Source organism: Saccostrea cucullata, unplaced genomic scaffold, assembly GCF_032062105.1.
Source record: "Saccostrea cucullata isolate Sc308-1 unplaced genomic scaffold, CSIRO_AGI_Scuc_v1 ctg1599, whole genome shotgun sequence".
Lineage (NCBI taxonomy): Eukaryota > Metazoa > Mollusca > Bivalvia > Ostreida > Ostreidae > Saccostrea > Saccostrea cuccullata.
In genome coordinates, this window is record NW_026940203.1 from 19,502 (window position 1) to 40,712 (window position 21,211).

Below are 21,211 nucleotides of genomic sequence, written 5' to 3' on the forward strand. Positions count from 1 at the left end.
TATGCGAACCAGTTTGCTTGTTTAATACTCCCTTACATGCAGGGAATGGCGTTTATGATAACATATATATTAGTATCAATTCATAAAACTTTTTCACAGGCACATATATGAAAGAAACCACCTTTCCCTTTTTCAAATATTGTTTTTACTGTAATAGTTGATTTCATCTAAAAATGTTGAAACCCTTTTCTTCGACACGATTTAAAGGAAAGTTTTTGATCACACCCCCTTTTTTTCTTTAAAACGACACTACGTACACTCGTACGTGCCTGATAACATAAAATAAATGTAAGATATGTTAAGTTAAATTAAATGGAAAAAAATAAATCATATAATGTATATCCCGTCAAAAGTGAGTTACCAAAGAGTTATTCTAAATTGTAATCCCCCCCCCCTTCCTTCTCAAAACGATATTATGTATACACTGTATATAGATCCAATGTAGTCTCAACTGTCTCAAAATTGATTAGAAACTGCAGCGTTATGATCAGGCGCGGATCCAGAAACTTTTTCCAAGGGGGGTCCACCCCAGGGGGGGGGGTTGTTGGCGATGACTTTTAATGCTTCAAATCTTTAACTTTTCATGTCACTTTAATACAGAAAGAATTTAAAATGGAATAGAATATATTTTATGTAATATTGGTGATCTGACAAAGTTCCATATCCTACTGATCAACCATCCAAATATAACATAACACATGTATTGTGTGAATATTGTCATTTATTAGATGACAATACATAAAATATTAACATTTTATATAATAATAACAAAATAATCTAAGGGGAGATCCAGACCATACTGACATCACAAGTTGCTTTTATAAAATCCCTGAATATGACAAAGTGATCTCCCCTGCTACATAACTTTACAGAACTTTGACAAAATAAAATACAACATAAAACTTTTCACCAAACTATCCAAAAATGATATTTTGATACATACAAACAAACAAAAAGAGCAGCCAGTCCATGTATGTAATCCATACTTTACTTATCTATATATACATTCATAAAAATTTTATCAATGCTGCTAACAGATATACAGGTGAAAGATGGGGAAGGAGGGTGGGTAAGTCAACAAAATTCCTCCTTGTTTACAAAGTTCAATTAACTGTCGCTATCTAAATATCACGTGATACGACCTAGCGATATGATTGGATGATTGCTCTTTAACTTTAGGATCTAGCTAAAAACACCAAAAGCTTGAAAAACCTAGCATTACATTAATAACCAATGCAAGAAAATGTGCAAACATCTCACAAATTACATAAATGTCATTATTTACAATAATATTGTATTATGTAATATTGGTGATCTGACAAAGTTCCATATCCTACCGATCAACCATCCAAATATAACATAACAGATGTATTGTGTGAATATTGTCATTTATTAGATGACAATACATAAAATATTAACATTTTATATAATAATAACAAAAATAATCTAAGGGTAGATCCAGACAATACTGACATCACAAGTTGCTTTTATAAAATCCCTGAATATGACAAAGTGATCTCCCCTGCTACATAACTTTACAGAACTTTGACAAAATAAAATACAACATAAAACTTTTCACCAAACTATCCAAAAATGATATTTTGATACATACAAACAAACAAAAAGAGCAGCCACCAAAGGCAAACAGAATGTTTGCAACCCCCACACAAGGAAGTAGCAACACGTTTTCTAATTTCATAGAACAAAAATGTCTTGAAAACATTGCACATGACCATGTGAAATGAAGAACCAGTAGGCGCATTATTATGCAAAATAAGTCATACATAACAATAAAATTAAACAGTGACATTAAATACATTTTAAGTAAGACTTTTTGGTTAAGACCTGTATTCAAAAATAAAAGCAATAACAGTAATACTATGTACACAACTACATGTAAAGGTAGTGAGCAACACTGTACACAGCAGTTGACTGCTGACCTGTGTGCAAAGGTTATAATGGAAAGGGACTAGAATATAATATACAGCAGTTAACTTCTGTCCTGTGTTTTGGTTAAATAAAAAAAATGGGACTAGGGAATACACAGCAGTTAACTTCTGACCTGTGATACTTTGCACCAAGGGACTAATAAAAATACTCATAGAAACAGCAGTTGACTTCTGACCTGTATATGAACACAAGAATATGGCACAGTTAATTGACACGGTATTTTATAAGGAGATAACCAGAGGTTGGAATTTAAACTGTAAAGCTTTGCAAGCGTATATATCTACGAACAGCATCAGATTTCCATCTGCCCATTTTCTGTATGCAATTTTCAGAATAGCCTAAATGTGCTGCGTGTGTAGCTGCCCCTATTCTGAAACTATGCCCTTTATAAAGAGCTGGGTTTAGGCCAATAAAACGGATTGTATTTTGTAAGTTTTTGGTTACAAATGCATATGTGACTGGTTCCCCCCCCACAAATTGAAATAAGGGACCCGATTCATGAGAAAATGTTTTTAGGTAGAGCCACAGTGATTGAACTGGGCACATATCTTCGTTGCCTGAAGCCTCAAGGTTAATTTGAAAAAGATCATTTGTTTTATTTGTTTTGAAGTTCTTCAATACTATTGTGACTGCACAAGGTGTTTTATGTTGAAATTGAAAAGTCACATCGTCTCGCTGAATGACTTTGGATTGTTCATTTTTTGATTTGATAACAATTTCCCCTAAACGCAAGAATGCATTAAACGCTAAAAGGAAAACGGACTTGAGTAGGATCCTGGTATATAAATTTTGTACTGATGAACTGAGACCTTTTACTAATTTTAACAAAATGGGGGCAGTAATTGGCAATCTTGAATCTTTGTTTGGTGCAGAATGATAGCATCCTTGGAGAATTTTTCTAACTAAAAATGCCTCAGCAGGGTCTGGGACAGACAGAATCTTGTGTACATAGCTAATTGCTGATACATGTGAAGATATACTGCTAGGGGAATACCCCTTTGAAAAAAGTTGTGCTATAAAATTTGATAAAACTGTAGCAGTAATAGGAAGGGAATTGATTGTAGGATATTCTAAGAAAAACATGTCCCATGTTCTTTTGTAAGAGGCTTTTGTACTATTCGATAAAGCAGCTGCTAGAAGTTGGCATGCTTGCGGATTCAGATTTTCAAAGAGGCCTGTGGAATGTGTGTTGGCTGTCGATTTAACCGAGGCATGAACTGGAAGGCTGCCTGAAATTGGAATCGAGATAAGCGGTCAGCTGCAACATTGTGTTTTCCTGGTATATGTTTTGCCCTAAAGTGTATGTTCCATTTTAAGGTTGCCAACACAAGGCGACGTATCAATTTCATGAGGATTTTTTCTTTGGCAGTTTGCTTATTTATAACTTGTACCACCGCCATGTTATCTGACATAAAGAGTACCCTTTTATTTTCCATCTCTTTGCCCCAAATTTCAATGGCCAAAACTATTGGGAAAAGTTCTTTAATTGCAATTTGATATTCCCCCATATTATCTTGCCAATGAGAAACAAACCACTGGGAGTCTAAAATGGCTGCAAACCCCATGGACCCAGAAGCGTCTGTGTATAATGTGAGGTGGTCTGAGGAAAACCATTTTTCTGACAAGAAAACAGATTTTCCATTAAACGTGTCTAGAAATGTTAGCCATGTTTCTATGTCAGCTTTTGTTTCATGAGGGAGTTCAATCAAGTCATTAGGATGTTTTACACCGCAGGTCAAATCGATCAAACGTCTCAAGAAAGCACGCCCAGGAACAATAACAGAACATGCAAAGTTCAGTAACCCGATTAGGGCTTGAAGATCGCGTAGATTTGTTTGGGTTTTTTCCAGCATATCTAAAAGCTTTTGCTTTACTTTCCGAATTTTGTCAAAGGGAAGACGCGCTTCCATTCTAGTAGAATCTATCTCAATGCCATAGATTGTAATAATTGTGGTCGGAGTTTGTGTTTTTGACATTTTGATAGGAACCCCAATTTTCCTACATAAGTAGAGGAAGTTTGTTAGATCTTTTTCGCAGCTAGGAGAATCAGCTGGGCCAATAAAGAAAAAATCATCTAGAATGTGGGACATACCCCCTGCCATGTACCTTGACTGCATAATCCACTGCAAGGCTACACTTAACTGTTCAAAAATCTGGCACGAACTACTTGCTCCCATCGGTAGACATCTATCGAAATAAAACTTATTTTTCCAAGAAAAACCTAATAAATGATAGTCAGATGGATTAACTGGGATTATTCTAAAAGCATCTTCTATATCAGTTTTTGCCATCAAGCAGTTCTTGCCATTTTTCTGAATTAGCTGAATTATCCAGTCAACGGTATCATATTGTACTGCTGAGTTTTCCCTGGGTATGTTCACATTAACAGAATTGTCTTTCGGGTGAGATAAATCATGAATAATCCTGAATTTTCCCTGCTCAGATTTTGGTACTACTCCTAGTGGGGAAGAAACAAAAGGATCAAATGGTGGGTCTGGAAAGGGGCCTGAAATGCGTTTAAGCTGTAGACTCTTTGTAATGTGATTATCTATGATTTCCTCATGTTTTAAAGCTGAGCTGTGATTTTTTGACAAGGGGGCTGAAGGAGTGGTAATACAACCTAGAGAGAACCCATGTGTAAACCCATTTACCAAGTAAGCTTTTAGATCTGGATCATATCCATCTAATTCTTTATTTAAAATGTTTGGTCTTACTGGGGTTGGTAGTTCTGTTTTCTTGAACTCCTTGGGGTGGTGAAGTACACTTGTACTGTGGGTGTTGTCCCCTACATGATTGACATGTGTGAGAAAATTGACATGGGGTGTTTTTGCATTTTTCCCCCCGGTTAAAAGCAAAGCAGAAGCGGACTCTTCCCGCTTGTTTGCCACGAAAGGGCAGCGCATTATAATTGGGTTTTATGGCCTGAGCAATACATTTTCCTCTCAGTTCTTCTACTGGCTTTTGCCATGCGAGGTCGACCGACTCCCTCAATTTTCTGAAGGACTCATCATATGCCCTCCAGGCTGCATCACCATAAAGCTTATGCATTTCTCTGATAAAGCTCATGTATTTCAGCAGGTGGGGAGCCTCTGATGAGTTCTTCTGAATTCTGATACTGATAAAAATCAGAAAGGCGTCAGTCCACTGGTTGATTGACATGGGGGTTTTTGGCTTTAAGGTATGCTGTACATTAATAACCCCCGGAGAAATGGACAGCATAAGAGGGTCTTCCTCCTGACGCGACAGCAGTAATCGTAGATCAAAAAATTCATTAGCCCAAACTTTTGATTTAATTTTTGAAGATACTGTCGCACCAAGAGGAATTCCCTCTGTTACAGAAATTATATTGTCTGTATTCATGGATTTTGTGCCTACTGGCTCACCTGCACTAGAACTCAACAACTGAGAAACAACTGTTTCTATTGTGGATGGTGACTCGTTCCCTTGTTGAGAAGAAGATGACTGTTCTGGTAACTGGGACTGTGTCTCTGGCAAGCCTGACCCCTTAGGTTGTGTATTGGACTGAACCATGCTCTTGGACAGTGTCTTAGCGGGCTCATTTTCTCCGGCTAAGGAAGGCGATGACACCTCAGAATTGGTTGATTGTTGTATTTTCACGATTTCTTGTGCCAGCCTGGCATAGTCAATGGGCTCAGTCGTTAAAGTTTTGGCTCTTTTTGTACCAGACACTGTCTTTGATGTTCCAGGTTGGTCCAAATTGTCCATTGAGTCTTGCCCCCTCTTGCGTCTTGGCATGTTTCTGCGTCTACAAGACATCCTACTGTATTAACAAACAGAAAATATATATCCTATATCTATATCACAGTCTGGTAAAACCCAGTACATATGCAAAAATATGAACTTATGAAGTGTACCCAGTGTGTCAGATTAACCAAGTATTCAAAAGTATCATAAAGTATACTATAATATTCTATACAATATATGTAACAAGGGTACTTGACTAATGATGTGTTAAGTACATCTTGCTAAATGCCAGTAGGCCTGAAATGTCAAGGTGATGGTTGACCACAAGCTGGGACTTTACTCTCTTAAGCACACTACTCTGCATGTACTTAAAGGAACAATTGCCTTTTAAGTTTGTGACAAATAATGAACACACCGTTTGTGTGGAAATAAAATAAACAGTTACGCACTACTCTGCGTGCCACTAACAAGCACACTACTCTGCTTGTGACTGACAAAGCACACTACACTGCGTGTGACCAACAAAACACACTACTCTGTGTGTGATTAACAAAACACACTACTCTGTGTGTGATTAACAAAACACACTACTCTGTGTGTGATTAACAAAACACACTACTCTGCGTGTGATTAACAAAACACACTACTCTGCGTGTGATTAACAAAACACACTACTCTGCGTGTGAAAATAAGTACACTACACTGCGTGTGAACTAACCCAACATACTTTCCTGCGTGTGAAAACAAACACACTACTCTGCGAGTGAGTAACAAAAAACATACGAACACAACACACTATTCTGCATGGAAGTAATAAGATATACTTAATTAGAATATGAAAACAAACACACTACTCTGCGTGTGATAGCAATTGATACATGTATAAGTAATATGGTTAGATGACCATATTATTAATAAATCAACTGTTAATTATTATGACAGGACATATTATCCTAGTAAGCATCTTGCAATACCATGTTCATTTTGCCTTATTATAACAAAACAACTAGAATGCTTAACAATAACAGTTACTATTTAATAATTCCAAAAAGAAATGTTAGACTTAGAGTTTTCAGCAGGTATGCAACATACTAAGTGCATTATTTACAACTGATTGCACTAATTTTAGAAGTGTAATAAAGTGACATGCTTATCTGGAGTGCCGAAGGACAGCTATCCTGATACTGTGCAGATATTTTTTCATGTGAGTCGAATTTGCATCAATATGCACCCCATCTTTTCCCAGGTAGGACAGGTCCGCCCAAAAACCACGATGCGACCAGAAATGGATACCCTCAAGCTTCTTAATTTCAGTCCGCAGGAGGTTGTTTGCATCTATGACGTCAGCATTGTATGAGGGAGAGGATGCCCAGGGTTGTCGTCTCAGCAATTGACCTATGATGACCGTCCGTACACCTACACCATCCCGTAGATACTGTGCATATGAAATAATGTCTGTGCACACCTTTCTTGGTTTTGTTTGGCATAAGTCATTTTCTCCCATCTGGACGAAGCATACTTGTGGAGGTTTTGTAAAATTCATAAATTCTGGGCATCGAGAAAGTCGTGTAAAAGTTAAACCTCCTCGTGCTAAGAAATTCACCTTAAAATAGTCCGGATCCAATTTAAGGTTATACATCTCGGCAGATGTGCAGCTATAATCCCTCAAACGACGAATATATGAATGTCCTATCACAAAAACTTCAGTCGTCATTTCCTCGAAATGGACGGAGCCTGCCTTGTCCTGGGAAAACACACACAAAACTAATTGAACTTACTTTCTTGCTTACTTCAGTTCATGAAAAAGAAAGTACACCGTCAGTTTCGTTTTCTTCACTTCAATTATACGTTCCACTCCAGTAAGTCAACAAAATTCCTCCTTGTTTACAAAGTTCGTTTAACCGTCGCTATCTAAATATCACGTGATCATTGGATGTCATTATTTACAATAATGTTGTAAGTTGAAAAAATTAGTTTGTTAAAATTACATTTTAAGTGTTTCAAATTTTTAAAATCAGCTAGATTTCAGAAAGTAATTCAAAAAATGCCAGATTTTTAACAAGGAAAGCAGTCGAACAGATTAGAAAGACTGTTATTATCTTGCGTGTTAATGTTCAGAAAAGACATCAGCTTGGTTCTGTGTACATGTATTAGGAAAGGCAAAGGACTGTTTTGAAAATTATATCTTTCATAATGAGCGAAAAATTTTGTATTAAACGAGCATTCATTCATATAAGTCAGCCTTTGGTATAAATTAGTTGTTCATATTCTATTTGCATGACTACTGTAAAACTAAAGGCGATGATTTTATATTCTGTGTTATAATTAGTAGGACTAATTCGTCTATAGTTTTTTAAAAGGTTATTTTCTCCTTTCTTGTGTATAAGGGAAATAATTGTGAGTCTTTGAGAAAAGTCTATTTTTATTTCAATAAAATTTCCTTTTACATTTAAAGAAAAGAAGATAATAGGTCCCAAAAACACTGATAAAATTTATTTAGTATTCCGTCTAGACCAGAGGCTTATTTGATATCATATTCATTGCTGTTTCCTTACAGTCATACATTGAAGGGAAAAAATTCAACTTTATGTCTCTTCCCTTATTGGAAAGTTTTTTTACAATACAACTGTCTGTCTAAATATAAGTCAATATCGTCACTCGGCACTAATTCTGAAGAATATTGATTTTGATTAAAATCACACATTTATCATCATCATCGCTGAACATATTATTATCGCTTAAAATTGCATGAATGGCATTCTTGTTTGGTGGGTTTTGTTTTTCTAAACTTAAAAAAATATTTGATTTTTTTTAACTTTCACTATCCAATTTTGACCGTGATCGGATCTGTGTCCCTCAACCTTTTTATCGTTTAAGTTACCATATTGATATTCTAGAATGTTTTTTTTTATTTAGCGTGTATTTTATTATGGGAAGAATTTTCAATTTCAATACTTCTCCACATTTAGAAATAGAAAAGGAGCGATCGATCACAGATATATTTGTCATTTATATATATTTTTATGTTTAATACAATTTATTGAACCTTCGTCATACATATTATGCATTGTATATACTCTACTTCAAAAACAAATAACAGGGTAGATATTAAATTAATGTACAATTAAAATTTGTAAATTTTTCTGGTTTTAATGAATTTTGTTTTCCATTTTTAGATGAATTTCAATTTGAAGGAACCTATTTGGAATCACTCCCAAATGGTGTATTTCTTAGGAAACGTGCAAATGACATGAGTACAGTCATATTGGATGGAGATTTCATGGACATTGTTCGGGTAGGGATAGAAATTGAAGATTTGGAAAATTCGGAGAATACTGATAATGTAACGATATTGCAAGTTGGCTTTAAGAACAACGGGATTCTAAAATATGACAAGACCAATGTTTTATATGATTTATCTGTCTCTGCAAAATATTGCGAAAGTAATAGAATATGTTTGATCGTACAAAATAAAACCAATTTTTTGTCGAAGCGGATAGTAAGTTTACGGGGGAGAAAAGCTTATTTTCGAGGGATATTATCATTTGAATACTCCAGTGGAAATAAACTAAATGTATTCTTTCAATCAACTAAGCTTATATGTACACCATTAGCTAGTGTTCCTGTGTTAGATTTGAAATTGTACACAATGATTGCTCAGTTGGCGGATGCCTTCTTTGCAAAATCAGTTATGACCTTTTATGATGACATCAAAGTGTTTAATCAAGTTCACAAAGAAATCTTCGTATCTCCAGATGGGAAAGCCATTGCAAATTATGATATTGAATACCAGTTTAGAAATTCTTTTGCTGATTTAGCCATTCATAAAAGTACTGGATTTGGTAGATCTATCCTGCAATATGAAGGAGTTGTAACATTTCAAAAAAATTCGACATTTATTGATAAACAGGAAAAAAATTTGTTTGAAGTGGGATTAGCTCCATATCATTTGTTATCAAAAAAGACGGCGTTAAGAAATGAAAAGGAAACATTTTTTATTCAAGTGTCGTTCCAATACAATATTTTAACAGACAGCAGATTTCACTTTTATGTTTGGAAAAATGGTACAAGGAAGGGGCACTTTATATTGAGTACGGCATACATAGCAGAAAACCAATTTAAATTCTTTTTTCAGTTTATTATAGATTTAGATTCGAACCGAATTAAAATTAATTACAAACTTAATAATCCCACTAGTTTCGGAGATTTTAAAAATGTGGAATTTGAGAGTATATTATGTCCAACAGTGGGCAAGGAAACTTCATTATATCCAATTACAATTTCCTACAAAATATGGAGACCTGAACCTTTTCATTTTGATGCTAATTAATCAGGTTTATGAAGTACTTCATTTCTTGTGTTATTCTAGGAATCATTGCACTTTGAGTTTTTACGTGAAGAGCAAAATCAGAAATTCTTATCCAGGGTATTTTGATTACGTCACATATCTTCCAAATATAATTTTGTAAATAACTACATATTAAGGAGAGTTAGATTTCTATTTAGACTTGTCACGTGATGTAGCAATCAAGGGATTTTAGCACAGACATGCAGTATTGTGATCACTTCCAAATCAATAGTTCAATAGCATACAAAGTTTAATTTAAGATATTTTTGATAGTCATTGTAAATTGTTACAAGTTCTGCGATCATTCATAGAATCTACAAATATTAATCATTTTTGTACATAAAGATATCTATAAACAAATGTTCTCATTAACTTAACTTAAGTCTAACATTTAAAGGTTGGGAAGGTATTTAAAAAACATACTTGCAACTCCTCTCAATACTTCAGAAATACTGTATACGAGGGTTGTCCCAAAAGTCGTAGACAATATTTATAACTTTTTTAACATGCAACCAATACTAACCAAATTTTGCATGGACATAATATATTCAATATTCTTTACAATTGTAAATTCTTAAGAATACATTTTTCATATTAATTCTATTGGGACAATTTATATGACGGTCGATACTCGATATGGCGTGTCTACGAATAATTTTCGCATATAACTGTTACAATTGCTTTTATTTCTTTGATACTATGTAAAATATTAAACTCTAATCTAAATCAATGAAACAAGAATCAAAATCTTAATAACATGTCAAATTTTCATATTCATAGCATTAGAAACAGACGATTACTGCCAGGATTGTCAAATTGTTGTTGGAATTGAGTTTGATGAATATGACGTCATCAAACGCGTATCGGCGCACCGAAAATAGTTACCGCATGTACAGCTGTAAGAAGTAGCTAGAGTACTGTTTGTTAAACGCGACATTGGGAATGTTCTAGGCCACGAACGACGTCAAACAATGTGTATTTTCTGCTGCCTAAAATGGAAGGTGATCTTTTCAACTAAATTTCGACTGAAATTTGAATCTTCTAAAAAAAAGGACAGCAGTGAATTTAAATAAGTCCCTTAGTCAAGAGTGGTTTTTCACTTGAATAATATTGGGATCTTAACAGATGCGTTTGTGTTTTTCACTTAAATAATATTGGGATGTTAACAGACGTGTTCGTAGCAGTAAAAGAGATCAAGACGTTATAAGAGACGTAAAATATACTTGCTTTCGTGCGCCGATGTACAATTGCATGATTGCTCTATTTAACATAATTTTCTCATTAAGTGTGATATCATCATATAAAACTTAAAATACAGGATCATAAAATGTTACTCTTTGCTATGATAAGAAAAGAAATTTAATTAGCAGAGAAACTAAACTGGTTTTCCTGTCTACGACTTTTTGGGACAATCCTTGTACACAACACTCTCATATCTTTTGTAGTTTGATCCCTCCTCTATAAATTTTGGTTGCAAAAGCTGTATCACAGCTTTGATTGCAAGTATACAACAGCTCAGACGATATGAATGCCGAAACATTAGCAAAATACTGGCAACCTAAATTTTGAATAAATGTAATGTAAATACCAAATATTTCCTTACAAAAACTAAAGTTGACTATAGTTATAAGTTTGACACTTTGAAAAACTTCATTGAAAGCTATGACACTTTTTTGAAAACTTTAACACTTTATTTAAAACTTTGACAATTTGAAAAACTTTATCAAAAGCTTTGACACTTTGAAAAAACTTTATCGAAAGCTTTGACATTTTGAAAAACTTTATCGATTTAAGGAGAGATGATACAAACAAAAAATGGAGGCCTAGATTAGTATATATATATATATATATATATATATATATATATATATATATATATATATATATATATATATATATATATATATATATATATATGCCTTTTTTTATTGAAAATGATTCAAATAATAAATTTCTAGAATATAAAGAAAGCGTAAACCTTCTACGATGTGAAAAATGCTGCCTCCCTGAAACCATCCTTATTAAGGTATTCCGATCCTCAGGTTCTGAAAATCAAGCATTGACTTATTTAAAATGCTCACAAAAATGTCTCTGAATTTTCAAAGTAACGTGTTTTTTACCCATAATAATTCTTTAAACTTCATCTTTCAAGGTAATATTATATAGAGATAATAAGTTAATCTCAAATATATTTTCAGGAATTGCGAATAAAAACACCTGCTATGCATTTTCCAATTCAAATTTGATCAATTAACACATTTTAAAATAAAAATCTTAGGTATCCAGGCTTTTGAAGAAATTCCACAATTTTTATATATATAATGATTGATTGATTGATTGTGTATTGTTTAACGTCCCTCTTGAGAATTTTTCACTCATATGGAGACGTCACCGTATGCCGGTGAAGGGCTTCAAATTTAGACTTATACTCGGCACTCAGGGCCATTGAGCAGTGAGGGGTCTTTATCGTGCCAGCGCCTACCGTGACACGGGACCTACGTTTTTAAGGTCATATCCGAAAGACCCGTGACTTTCACTTCTAGTGCCGAGCGCTTGGCGAAGGAACAGTCACTACCTTTGTTTACGTCTTAGGTATGACGCGGCGCCGCGAACGAGAATCGAACCCGGGCCTCCCGATCACGAAGCGAACGCTCTACCACTAGGCTACCGCGACCGGTATATATATATAATGTACTTTAATTTCTTTTATTTACTTCGATCACTTTACGAAGCAAAATGTATAACAATTTTCCTGTCAATACAAAGCTCCATAAATCACTTCTAATTTCATATCATGTTAATAAACATTGGTATCTATTGTTAGATTAAAATGAACATCAATTTTCTAATACGAGGGCTGTTCGGAAATTATTGAGACAATTACATTTACTCCATAAAGGACGGAGATACTTTCATGAAATTTCATGGACATTTTATAAAGAACGAATAAAACACTTATGCAAAATTTCTAATTCCTATGGTAATAAAAAAAAGTTTCGATGAAATGATAAACATGCATATGTCTATCGACCTGGAGCAGCATTGCTACGTCATTTAACGTCACGTCAGCCGGAGATGGTTTCGCATGTAAACCGATCAGGAAGCATGTATACTTTTCCTTCTTTGTGATTACATTACAATACAAGTACAAAAATCAAACAGTCTCTTTTCTTTAACTATTCCTTTAAAATGTACGCTTTTGCTACCTGAGTGTAAAATTTTCATTTGTGGAAAAAGATCACTTAAAATCATGCAGTGCCGATTTATGCAACACAGGTCAACGATATTAATAACGTAACGACATTGATACCCTACATAATAACTTATGGTCGTCCGAAGCTTTTGATTTTACTCTGGTTGAATTAATTGTAAGAAAAAATGTATACCAATGAAATAATAAACCCTTACACATTTTTTCTCATTATTGTTTTAGCAGGTCGTTGAGTCTGCAAAAGAGTTCTACATTGCGCTTCACAAAATTTCATGTATGTTCGCTGCTCCGCCCTTGACGTCAAAATCCATTTTTTCGTTCTTTGCAGATTTCTCTACCGCGCTTAATTCTAACAAATTTGCACAACATGAATTTGAATTACAGCTTAAAATTTATACACATAAACAAAATTATTTTCGCTCTTATTATGGGTCCACGAAGAGTTAGAACGTTGGTGTTACACATTTTCAATATCTGATTTCGAGACTGCTCCGGGTACCCCTACTGATGACGCATTTATATAACATTGTACAGAAAATATTTAATATTTGTAAAATTTTTTTGCTTATATTAATTCTTAATGTTTGTCAAACGTATATGCAAATTTTCAGCGAAAGACGTTCATTAGAAAACAAAATATACACAATGTCTCCATAATTTTCGAACAGTCCTCGTATAAGTAATTTTAAAATGCTTTTACGGGGTAAAAATTTCTACTTTTAATAAGACCTTTCTGAGAACTTCAAAGAACCTTGCAGCATATTGAGAGGTATATAATGAAAATTGTTGCATGAAAAGATTCAATTTTTCAAGCTTCATTTTGAGACTTTTTAAATGGAATTATTATTTATTGAGTTGTCCTTCCTGGAGTCTCTTTATCAATATAAAAAGATTTCACTTCAAATCCCATTTTACTGACAATTTGAATAAAACATTAAAAACTACGCGGAGAAACCTATTCATTTTACTCATTGAGAAAAGACTTAAGTTGTTATTTTTAAATTTTTGACAAAAGGTTGTTTGTATCATCTGTCCTTAATAGATAGACAGAATCTATAAAATTTCATAAGTCAGTTTGTCTTTTTCAAGCAGTGCAAAACAGTCTAGACCTTCCTTTAAATTGTGAAGACGTGTTGATTCCGGTCGTCAAAATTACTTATTGAAAACAGCCTTTTTGGATTGTTTCATCATGAAATTTCAACACAGGTCCTTTTTTAACCTGGTAATATAAAGAAACTTACATGAATATAAAACTCATATGCCAGTTACTCAACCTACAGTTTTTTAAATTCAATATAACCACCAACAAACACCCTGTAATAAATTTGTGAAACAATTCATTAGTCCTATATCTCAGACTGTTTTTTTTTTTTTTTTTTTTTTTTTTTTTTTTTTTTTTTTTTTTGTGGTGCAGTAACTATTGTTATATTCTGCGGGGTTTTTTTTTACATCTCATGTATGATATTCCTGAAAAAAAAAACTGGATTTCAAATTGTTATTATATTACATTTAATTTTTTTATCAGGTTACATTATTTTTTTAACCAAACCTTTGCTTATTTATTGCCATTTATTCATTTTTTTTTTTTTTTTTGTTAATTAATGTTTGATTTTAATTTCATCATCTGATCAGATATATTTGTGGTAAAATGAATAAATGAACTATTACATAAAAATATGTTGTTCTGTTTTTTATTTGCAAATGAACTCAGATTCACTGGAACCAAAACTATTGTTGCATGTTGACAAATAAAAGGTTTAATATTATCGGAGCAAAACATGAAATTGAAGTTTTTCAGTACAACTATATAAACATATCTGCCAGTTTTCCAATCATATTAATCTAACAGTTAGTTAATGTTAGTGTCAATCAATGATTGATTGATTGTTGATATACATCCCATTCGAGATTTTTTTACTCTTGGAGAGCGTCACCATATACCGATAAAGGTTATCAAATTTTGACCTTTACTCGGCACTCAGGGCCATTAAGCAGTTAGGGATCTTTAATACACCTGCTGTGACAAGGGACCTCGTTTTTGAGGTCTCATTAAAAGGAACGGAAACTTTCACTTCAAGTGCCGAGAGCTTGGCGAAGGAACAGTTGCTTGCATTTTTTTCGGCTTGAATCTGTTTTGGCTGATATTCGAACTCACGATCACAGAGCGAGCGCTCTACCGACTATGCCATTGTGAACGGTGTATAAATCAATTAACAACACTAAAAACAAGCAATTTACGGTCTGAAATACCAAATTGCACTGTAGCTTAAATATAAATGTGTAACTATCAGCAAAGAAACTGTCGTTATAAGCATTTATAAAGAACTATATGTAACTATATATTGCATATTTTTGCCCCAAAAGTTAAAAGTTTGGAAATTTCTTGAAATAAGCTGAATTGTATGTTTTGTATAAGGAATCTAAATTAACAAAAACGTTACAGTTTTAAAGTAGGTTTTTGACAATTTTTGATTTTGTGAGTCAGAACTTTTCAGATTTTGTGTTTTTTTAGAAAGAGGAAAGAATGAATTACATTTGTTCAACTTTTTCGATAAAATAATAGCTAGACCGCAGGATCTATACATTAAATCGACGTAATAAACACCTTCTCTTGTAGAAATCATGGAAATTTTAAATTAACGTAATGGCTTATGAAAATATTCAGTGCTTTGAAGTTTGCAGATATCCCTCTACTTAAAACATTATTATATATTTATCCGTCAAAGTGTGATTTTGGGGGCAAATATTGGTCATTTCTGCATATTCGTTGAATGTATTTGCAGTTAATTTGAAGAATACAGTAGGTGTGAATAATTTGCGTTCATGACCTTCACATGATTAAAAATTGCACCAGGTGTACTTATGTTCATTTCATTTAAATCCCCTCACCCCCACAAAGGAATGCTCACAAGTGCTCAATACAAAAAGATACAATATATATCGGGGCATATAAGGTTGAGATAATTGGACAAACATAAGATAAGATATACTTTATTTCCGCAAAATTAATGGAGAATTTGAATGATCAGAAAATAAGAAATGTTTCAACATAAAACAAAAAAGAAAACATACATATGTATTTATATATGTACAATGTTCTGCTAGAACACTACAGGTTTCGACAGTCTGTAGGAAAAAGACTTTGTTATTACAGTGTGTAAACTGTTTAGGCAACGATCATTATACAATGTAATACACTTCCATTTTGTTAGATATTGTACAAATATTTGTTCAGACTTATGGAGTGAGAAAGTAGGCGACATTGAAAATCTTTGAATTAGCCTGGCGAATTGTTTTTGCACTAATTCAAACTTGTTGTTGCGAGTGACATACCTTAATGGCAATAACGGTCATATCTCGCAAAAGTAAAGGAAAGGCAGACGGTAGCACGACCCGTTTCCATATTTTTGCATATACAACGGGCTGATTGTCAGAGTTATTAACAACAATAGAATACAATTTAAGGTAAATGCATAGTTTTCTACATGATTGAGTAAACACTGTAAAGAATTTGGTGGATTGCTCATTCGAGCAGTATCATATGCGAATAGAATACTTGGAATGTGTAAATCACCCAGTAAAGGACATTGCCATTTTTGCATATATCATGTAATAAATCATTAATATACACAAGAAACATATAAGCACTAAGTACTATTCCTTGCTCTACACCTTGAAAGGTTAAACACAATTTTTCAGTTTATACCACAAAATAATACAAAACGTAGCTTAAAAAATAAACTATTATGCCAGAGTTTGTCCAAGCAACAATGCAACGAAAACTACAGAACCTTTATCTACATAGTAGCTAATAGCTTTTTAGGACATAACAAGCAGGAATAGCTCCGTAGTCATTTCTAACCTAAATTAAGTGTAGATTATATGGAAATTATTTACATGTACCATTTCTAAATAGATCATGTTCAATTTTCAACAAAAGTATCTTTTCGAATAATTTTCTTACGACAGATGCCAATGTAATACCTATGTAACTGGTAGGAATACATTTATCTTTGTTTTTACCTTTATAGATAGATGTAATTTTTCTCACTTTAAACATTTCAGGGACGTCTTTTTTTCTCTAATTATAGCATCAAAAAAGTAAGCACAGTTGTTCTGCCACAAAATGACCATTGTATATAAGGTGTGTTAGTGAGAAAATCTCGTCCAGGAGCTTTCCCTTTGGTGAGCTGTTCAATCTCTTCAACCGATACAACGACCGCGCCCGTGGATGTTATCCCTGCTCTTTAGATCATAAGCGATGTTCTGTACATTTTCATCTATAAAGTGTTTCGAATACCATCGAATTTATCTGGATGGTTGAAGACTCTTCGTTAGGAACAATATTCTTGCAATAAATTACACATGTCATTACTGTTTTCAGAGGTTATTCCTTTATAAATAAGCTGTGATGGGAAACGTAAACCGAAGCGGTTTTTTTCATGCTGTCTTAGCCTATAGAAGGTTCCTATATCAATTTCAGCGACTTTGTCAGTATCATCAAATATTGACTGGTGCCAGTCTTTTTTTTTGTTAGTCTGTGCAGTTTTCTGAATTTACGTTTTGACTTTTTATACTTTTCATAATATTCATTTTGTTTATCCCTAGGAGATCCCCATTGATTTCTAAGTCCTTCTTGAACATCTCATTTCATAATGGGCGTTGTTTAACTCGGATGTTTTACAGTATGGTTTAAGATGCGAATTAAATTTTCCATATGGTACATGTTGATCAGAAGATGCTAAAAGCGAAGCAGTAATGTATGAACAAGTGAAGAATCAATAGCATCATTATGTTGTGCTCTTGTATCTGCTGGGTTAAAGTGGTTAGCAAATTAATTTTTGAACGCTTCAAGTTTGTTGGTGTCAGCCAATCTCATTTTTGAATGTTTCTTGAAAAGTCTGGAGGTACCCGGGAGAAAACACCAGCTATGTCCATTTCACAAAGCAGTGAAAAATTGTCAAAAACTTCAAAGGCAAAATCTTGATATATTTTTTTATATTTCACTTCTAAAGAAAGATAAGATAATTGTTACATTTACTTGTAAAAACATATATTTTTATATATCAAGCGCAAAAGTGCTCACATAAAAACATTACATTATATTTTCTTCTTCATAACAATCGTCGAGGAGAGTTAAAAATATTGAATATAGTCTGTTTCCCATTCCGTTAAGTAATGGATTGTCCAATCTGGTTCTGACTACCATGTCCTTAAGGTTCCTCGGGTGTCTGTATGCAGCCAACGGGAATTCCTTAAAGACCTCTGCCATTCGGTTGTTTAAATGGAGAATTAGCAGGTTCTTTTGAAGAATTCTCCATCGCCATCCAATACTCTTAACGAAATGTTTTACAAAAACGAGAATGGTATCTACGTCTATGAGACGTATATTGACCGTAGAACAGGACAATTCTATCTGCTTCCTAAGATACACAAAGAAGGCATGCCAGGTTGCCCTATAGTTATCGCAATTGGACACCCCACGGAGAAAATTTCTGAAAACATTGATTTATGTCTCCGTCCACACGTAGAGAAATTGCCATCCTATCTCAAGGACACCAAAGACTACATTAACAAGACGCCCTCTACTGGCCTTCCAGATCATACCCGTGACTATGGACGTCACATCTTTGTACACCAATATTTCGCACGATTAGGGTAGAGAAGCCTGTAGAGAAGTCTGGGATACATGTAGTAGATCCATACAATTTCCTTCTACCGAGTCCCTTGACATTCTCAAGTTTAACAGCTTCATGTTAATGGAGAACATTATACCTGCAGGTTAATGGCACTGCTATTGGTACAAAAAATGGCACAGTCTTACGCCGATGTTTTGATGGGCAGACTTGAACGCAACTTGTTACTTTACGCACCATTTAGGCCCCATAGCTGGTTGCGTTTCGTTGATGATATAGAAGTGAAGTATGTGGAATGTCGCGAGAGCCTCAACGCATTCATTATATTTGTCAACACCTTTCATCAGTCTATCAAATTAACAGTAGACGTATCTAATTCGAAAAACGTATTCCTAGATACTACATCTATCTGATAGATGGTGAAATCGAGTTTAGTTTCCAAACCAAACCCACAGACTCCCATCTATATCTTATACCCACTAGCTGTCATCCCCCTTGCAAATTTAAGGGTTTGCCTAAGGGTCTAGCCACCAGAATTTGACGCTTCTGTTCGTCCCCTGCCTTATATCAGGAACAAAGCTGTCTTCTTAAGACCCACTTGTCAAGACAGGCTACAATGCCCGCACCGTAAAAGCTGCTATTGATGAGATTGCGGGACATGGCATGAACAATCTATTACGCTACAAAGAGAACAACAATAGCGGTCCGGTCTCTTTAGTAACCGCATACCATCCCGCCCTTAGTAATTTCAACTTTTGCCAAAATTTTATACCAAAACTCCCTAGGACCTCTCTTACCCCTCTCAAAGTGTCCCACGGTATCTTTCAAAATAACCTGCCAGTTCTCCAGATTCTCCTGATTCGACAACCCATTACATGTACCTAACTGGGGCTTTAAATTTTGCTCTGACAGAAAATGTTTTCTTTGTAAGCAGAGCTCTAACACACACAGCTTTAACAGCCGCGTTAAAGGCCGCAGCTACAAAATACTAGGGTATTTGTTCTGTCATACAAACAACTGCATCTATCTGATCAGTTGCAAAGTTTGTTCCAAACAGTATGTTGGTGAAACAGAATATCTCCGCAGGAGAGTTAATAACCACCGTCGACCATTAGGACCAAAAACTCAATGAACCTGTTGGGGAACATTTCCAACTTGAGGGTCACAAATGGGAGGACATGACAGTAGTGGTGATTGACCATAACCCAGGATGGACAGATGCTCAGAGAAAAAGCAAAGAGAAGTTCTGTTGGGGAACATTTCCAACTTGAGGGTCACAAATGGGAGGATGTGACAGTAGCGGTGATTAACCAGAACGCAAGAAGGACAAACGCTCAGAGAAACAGCAAGGAAACTTCTTGATGCACAGATTGAATTCATTTCGCCCTAATTGTAATACCAACTAAATGACTTCATCAGAATGAACGTGAACTAGATTCATTTCCTGATGATGATAAACAAGATCATTCTCTCAATATAATGTAAACTCTACAGTTAATTCGCGTTACCAACTCAAGAACGATCCACATACATATTTATTACTTACTCTAATCTTAACTATTTCTTTTTTACAATAAATAGTCCTAAAACATTTCCAAATTTATAAAAGATCAAAAAATCATATGATAAAGTATCCCCTCTAAATTGTCTTTCTTTGATTATTCTTTATCGTGTATAGGTACGCCATTTGAGAGAATGAAACAATGTACAATTTACTGATGTCGTAATAAATTAGCGTAATTAATTAGTTCAATTATGTAAATCGCACTTCACTTGAGTAAACCCGATACTCAATTTTAAATTTATTTACTCAAGACCATGTTTATCGTCAATGAGGTACAAAAACATAATTATATACATATAATACAGTGGGTCATGCAGAAGGTGATAACTAAGGAGAACAGACAAATATTTTTAATTTTAGAAATAAATGTACATATTTTTTTTAAAGAATCAACATCATCAGCGATAGACCGGACGTTATTTCATAGCGGTCCGGATTTCTCTCTTTACTATTTTTATATAAACTTTCGAATTTAACATGTAACAAATCCCCTGTCTTATATAGTGTTTAGGAGTTTAGTAGTAGTGCTAGTTGTTTTTTGTTTCCGTTTTATGGACTTTGATATTGAATACTGTTTGTTATCTCCATATCCTTAATATTCTAGTTTTAAAAATTGACAAGCTTGTTTCATTCGAAATGCTCGGTATCTATTTATACACAGGGTTTTTTTTTTATTAGTTTTACCAAATTAACCAAATATCAAATAATAACTATTCTACGACGATATTTTTCTCATGATTAACTACAATGGATAACTGATATAAGTTATCATCATGTGTAGCTCATGACCACTCTTT

At 34.1% G+C, this 21,211-nt stretch overlaps 2 protein-coding genes across 3 annotated transcripts; both read right to left on the reverse strand.

Annotated features, from left to right (window-relative positions):
• Nucleotides 1–1,074: 1,074 nt before the first annotated feature.
• Nucleotides 1,075–6,185, reverse strand: LOC134254963 (uncharacterized). 2 transcript variants are annotated; one of them, XM_062737496.1, is made up of 2 exons: nt 5,334–6,185; nt 1,075–3,179 (listed from the first exon to the last, which is right to left on the reverse strand). In XM_062737496.1, exons 1-2 carry the CDS (start codon nt 5,725–5,727, stop codon nt 2,200–2,202), a joined length of 1,374 nt encoding a protein of 457 aa, XP_062593480.1. In that variant the 5' UTR covers nt 5,728–6,185; the 3' UTR covers nt 1,075–2,199. The 2 variants fall into 2 exon arrangements, with proteins under 2 accessions (XP_062593480.1, XP_062593481.1); XM_062737497.1 differs by having other exon boundaries at nt 1,075–6,185.
• Nucleotides 6,186–6,805: 620 nt separating this feature from the next.
• Nucleotides 6,806–7,369, reverse strand: LOC134254966 (uncharacterized). Its single transcript, XM_062737501.1, has one exon. The coding sequence runs from the start codon at nt 7,367–7,369 to the stop codon at nt 6,806–6,808; it is 564 nt and encodes a 187-aa protein (XP_062593485.1).
• Between the last annotated feature and the right edge of the window lie 13,842 nt (nt 7,370–21,211).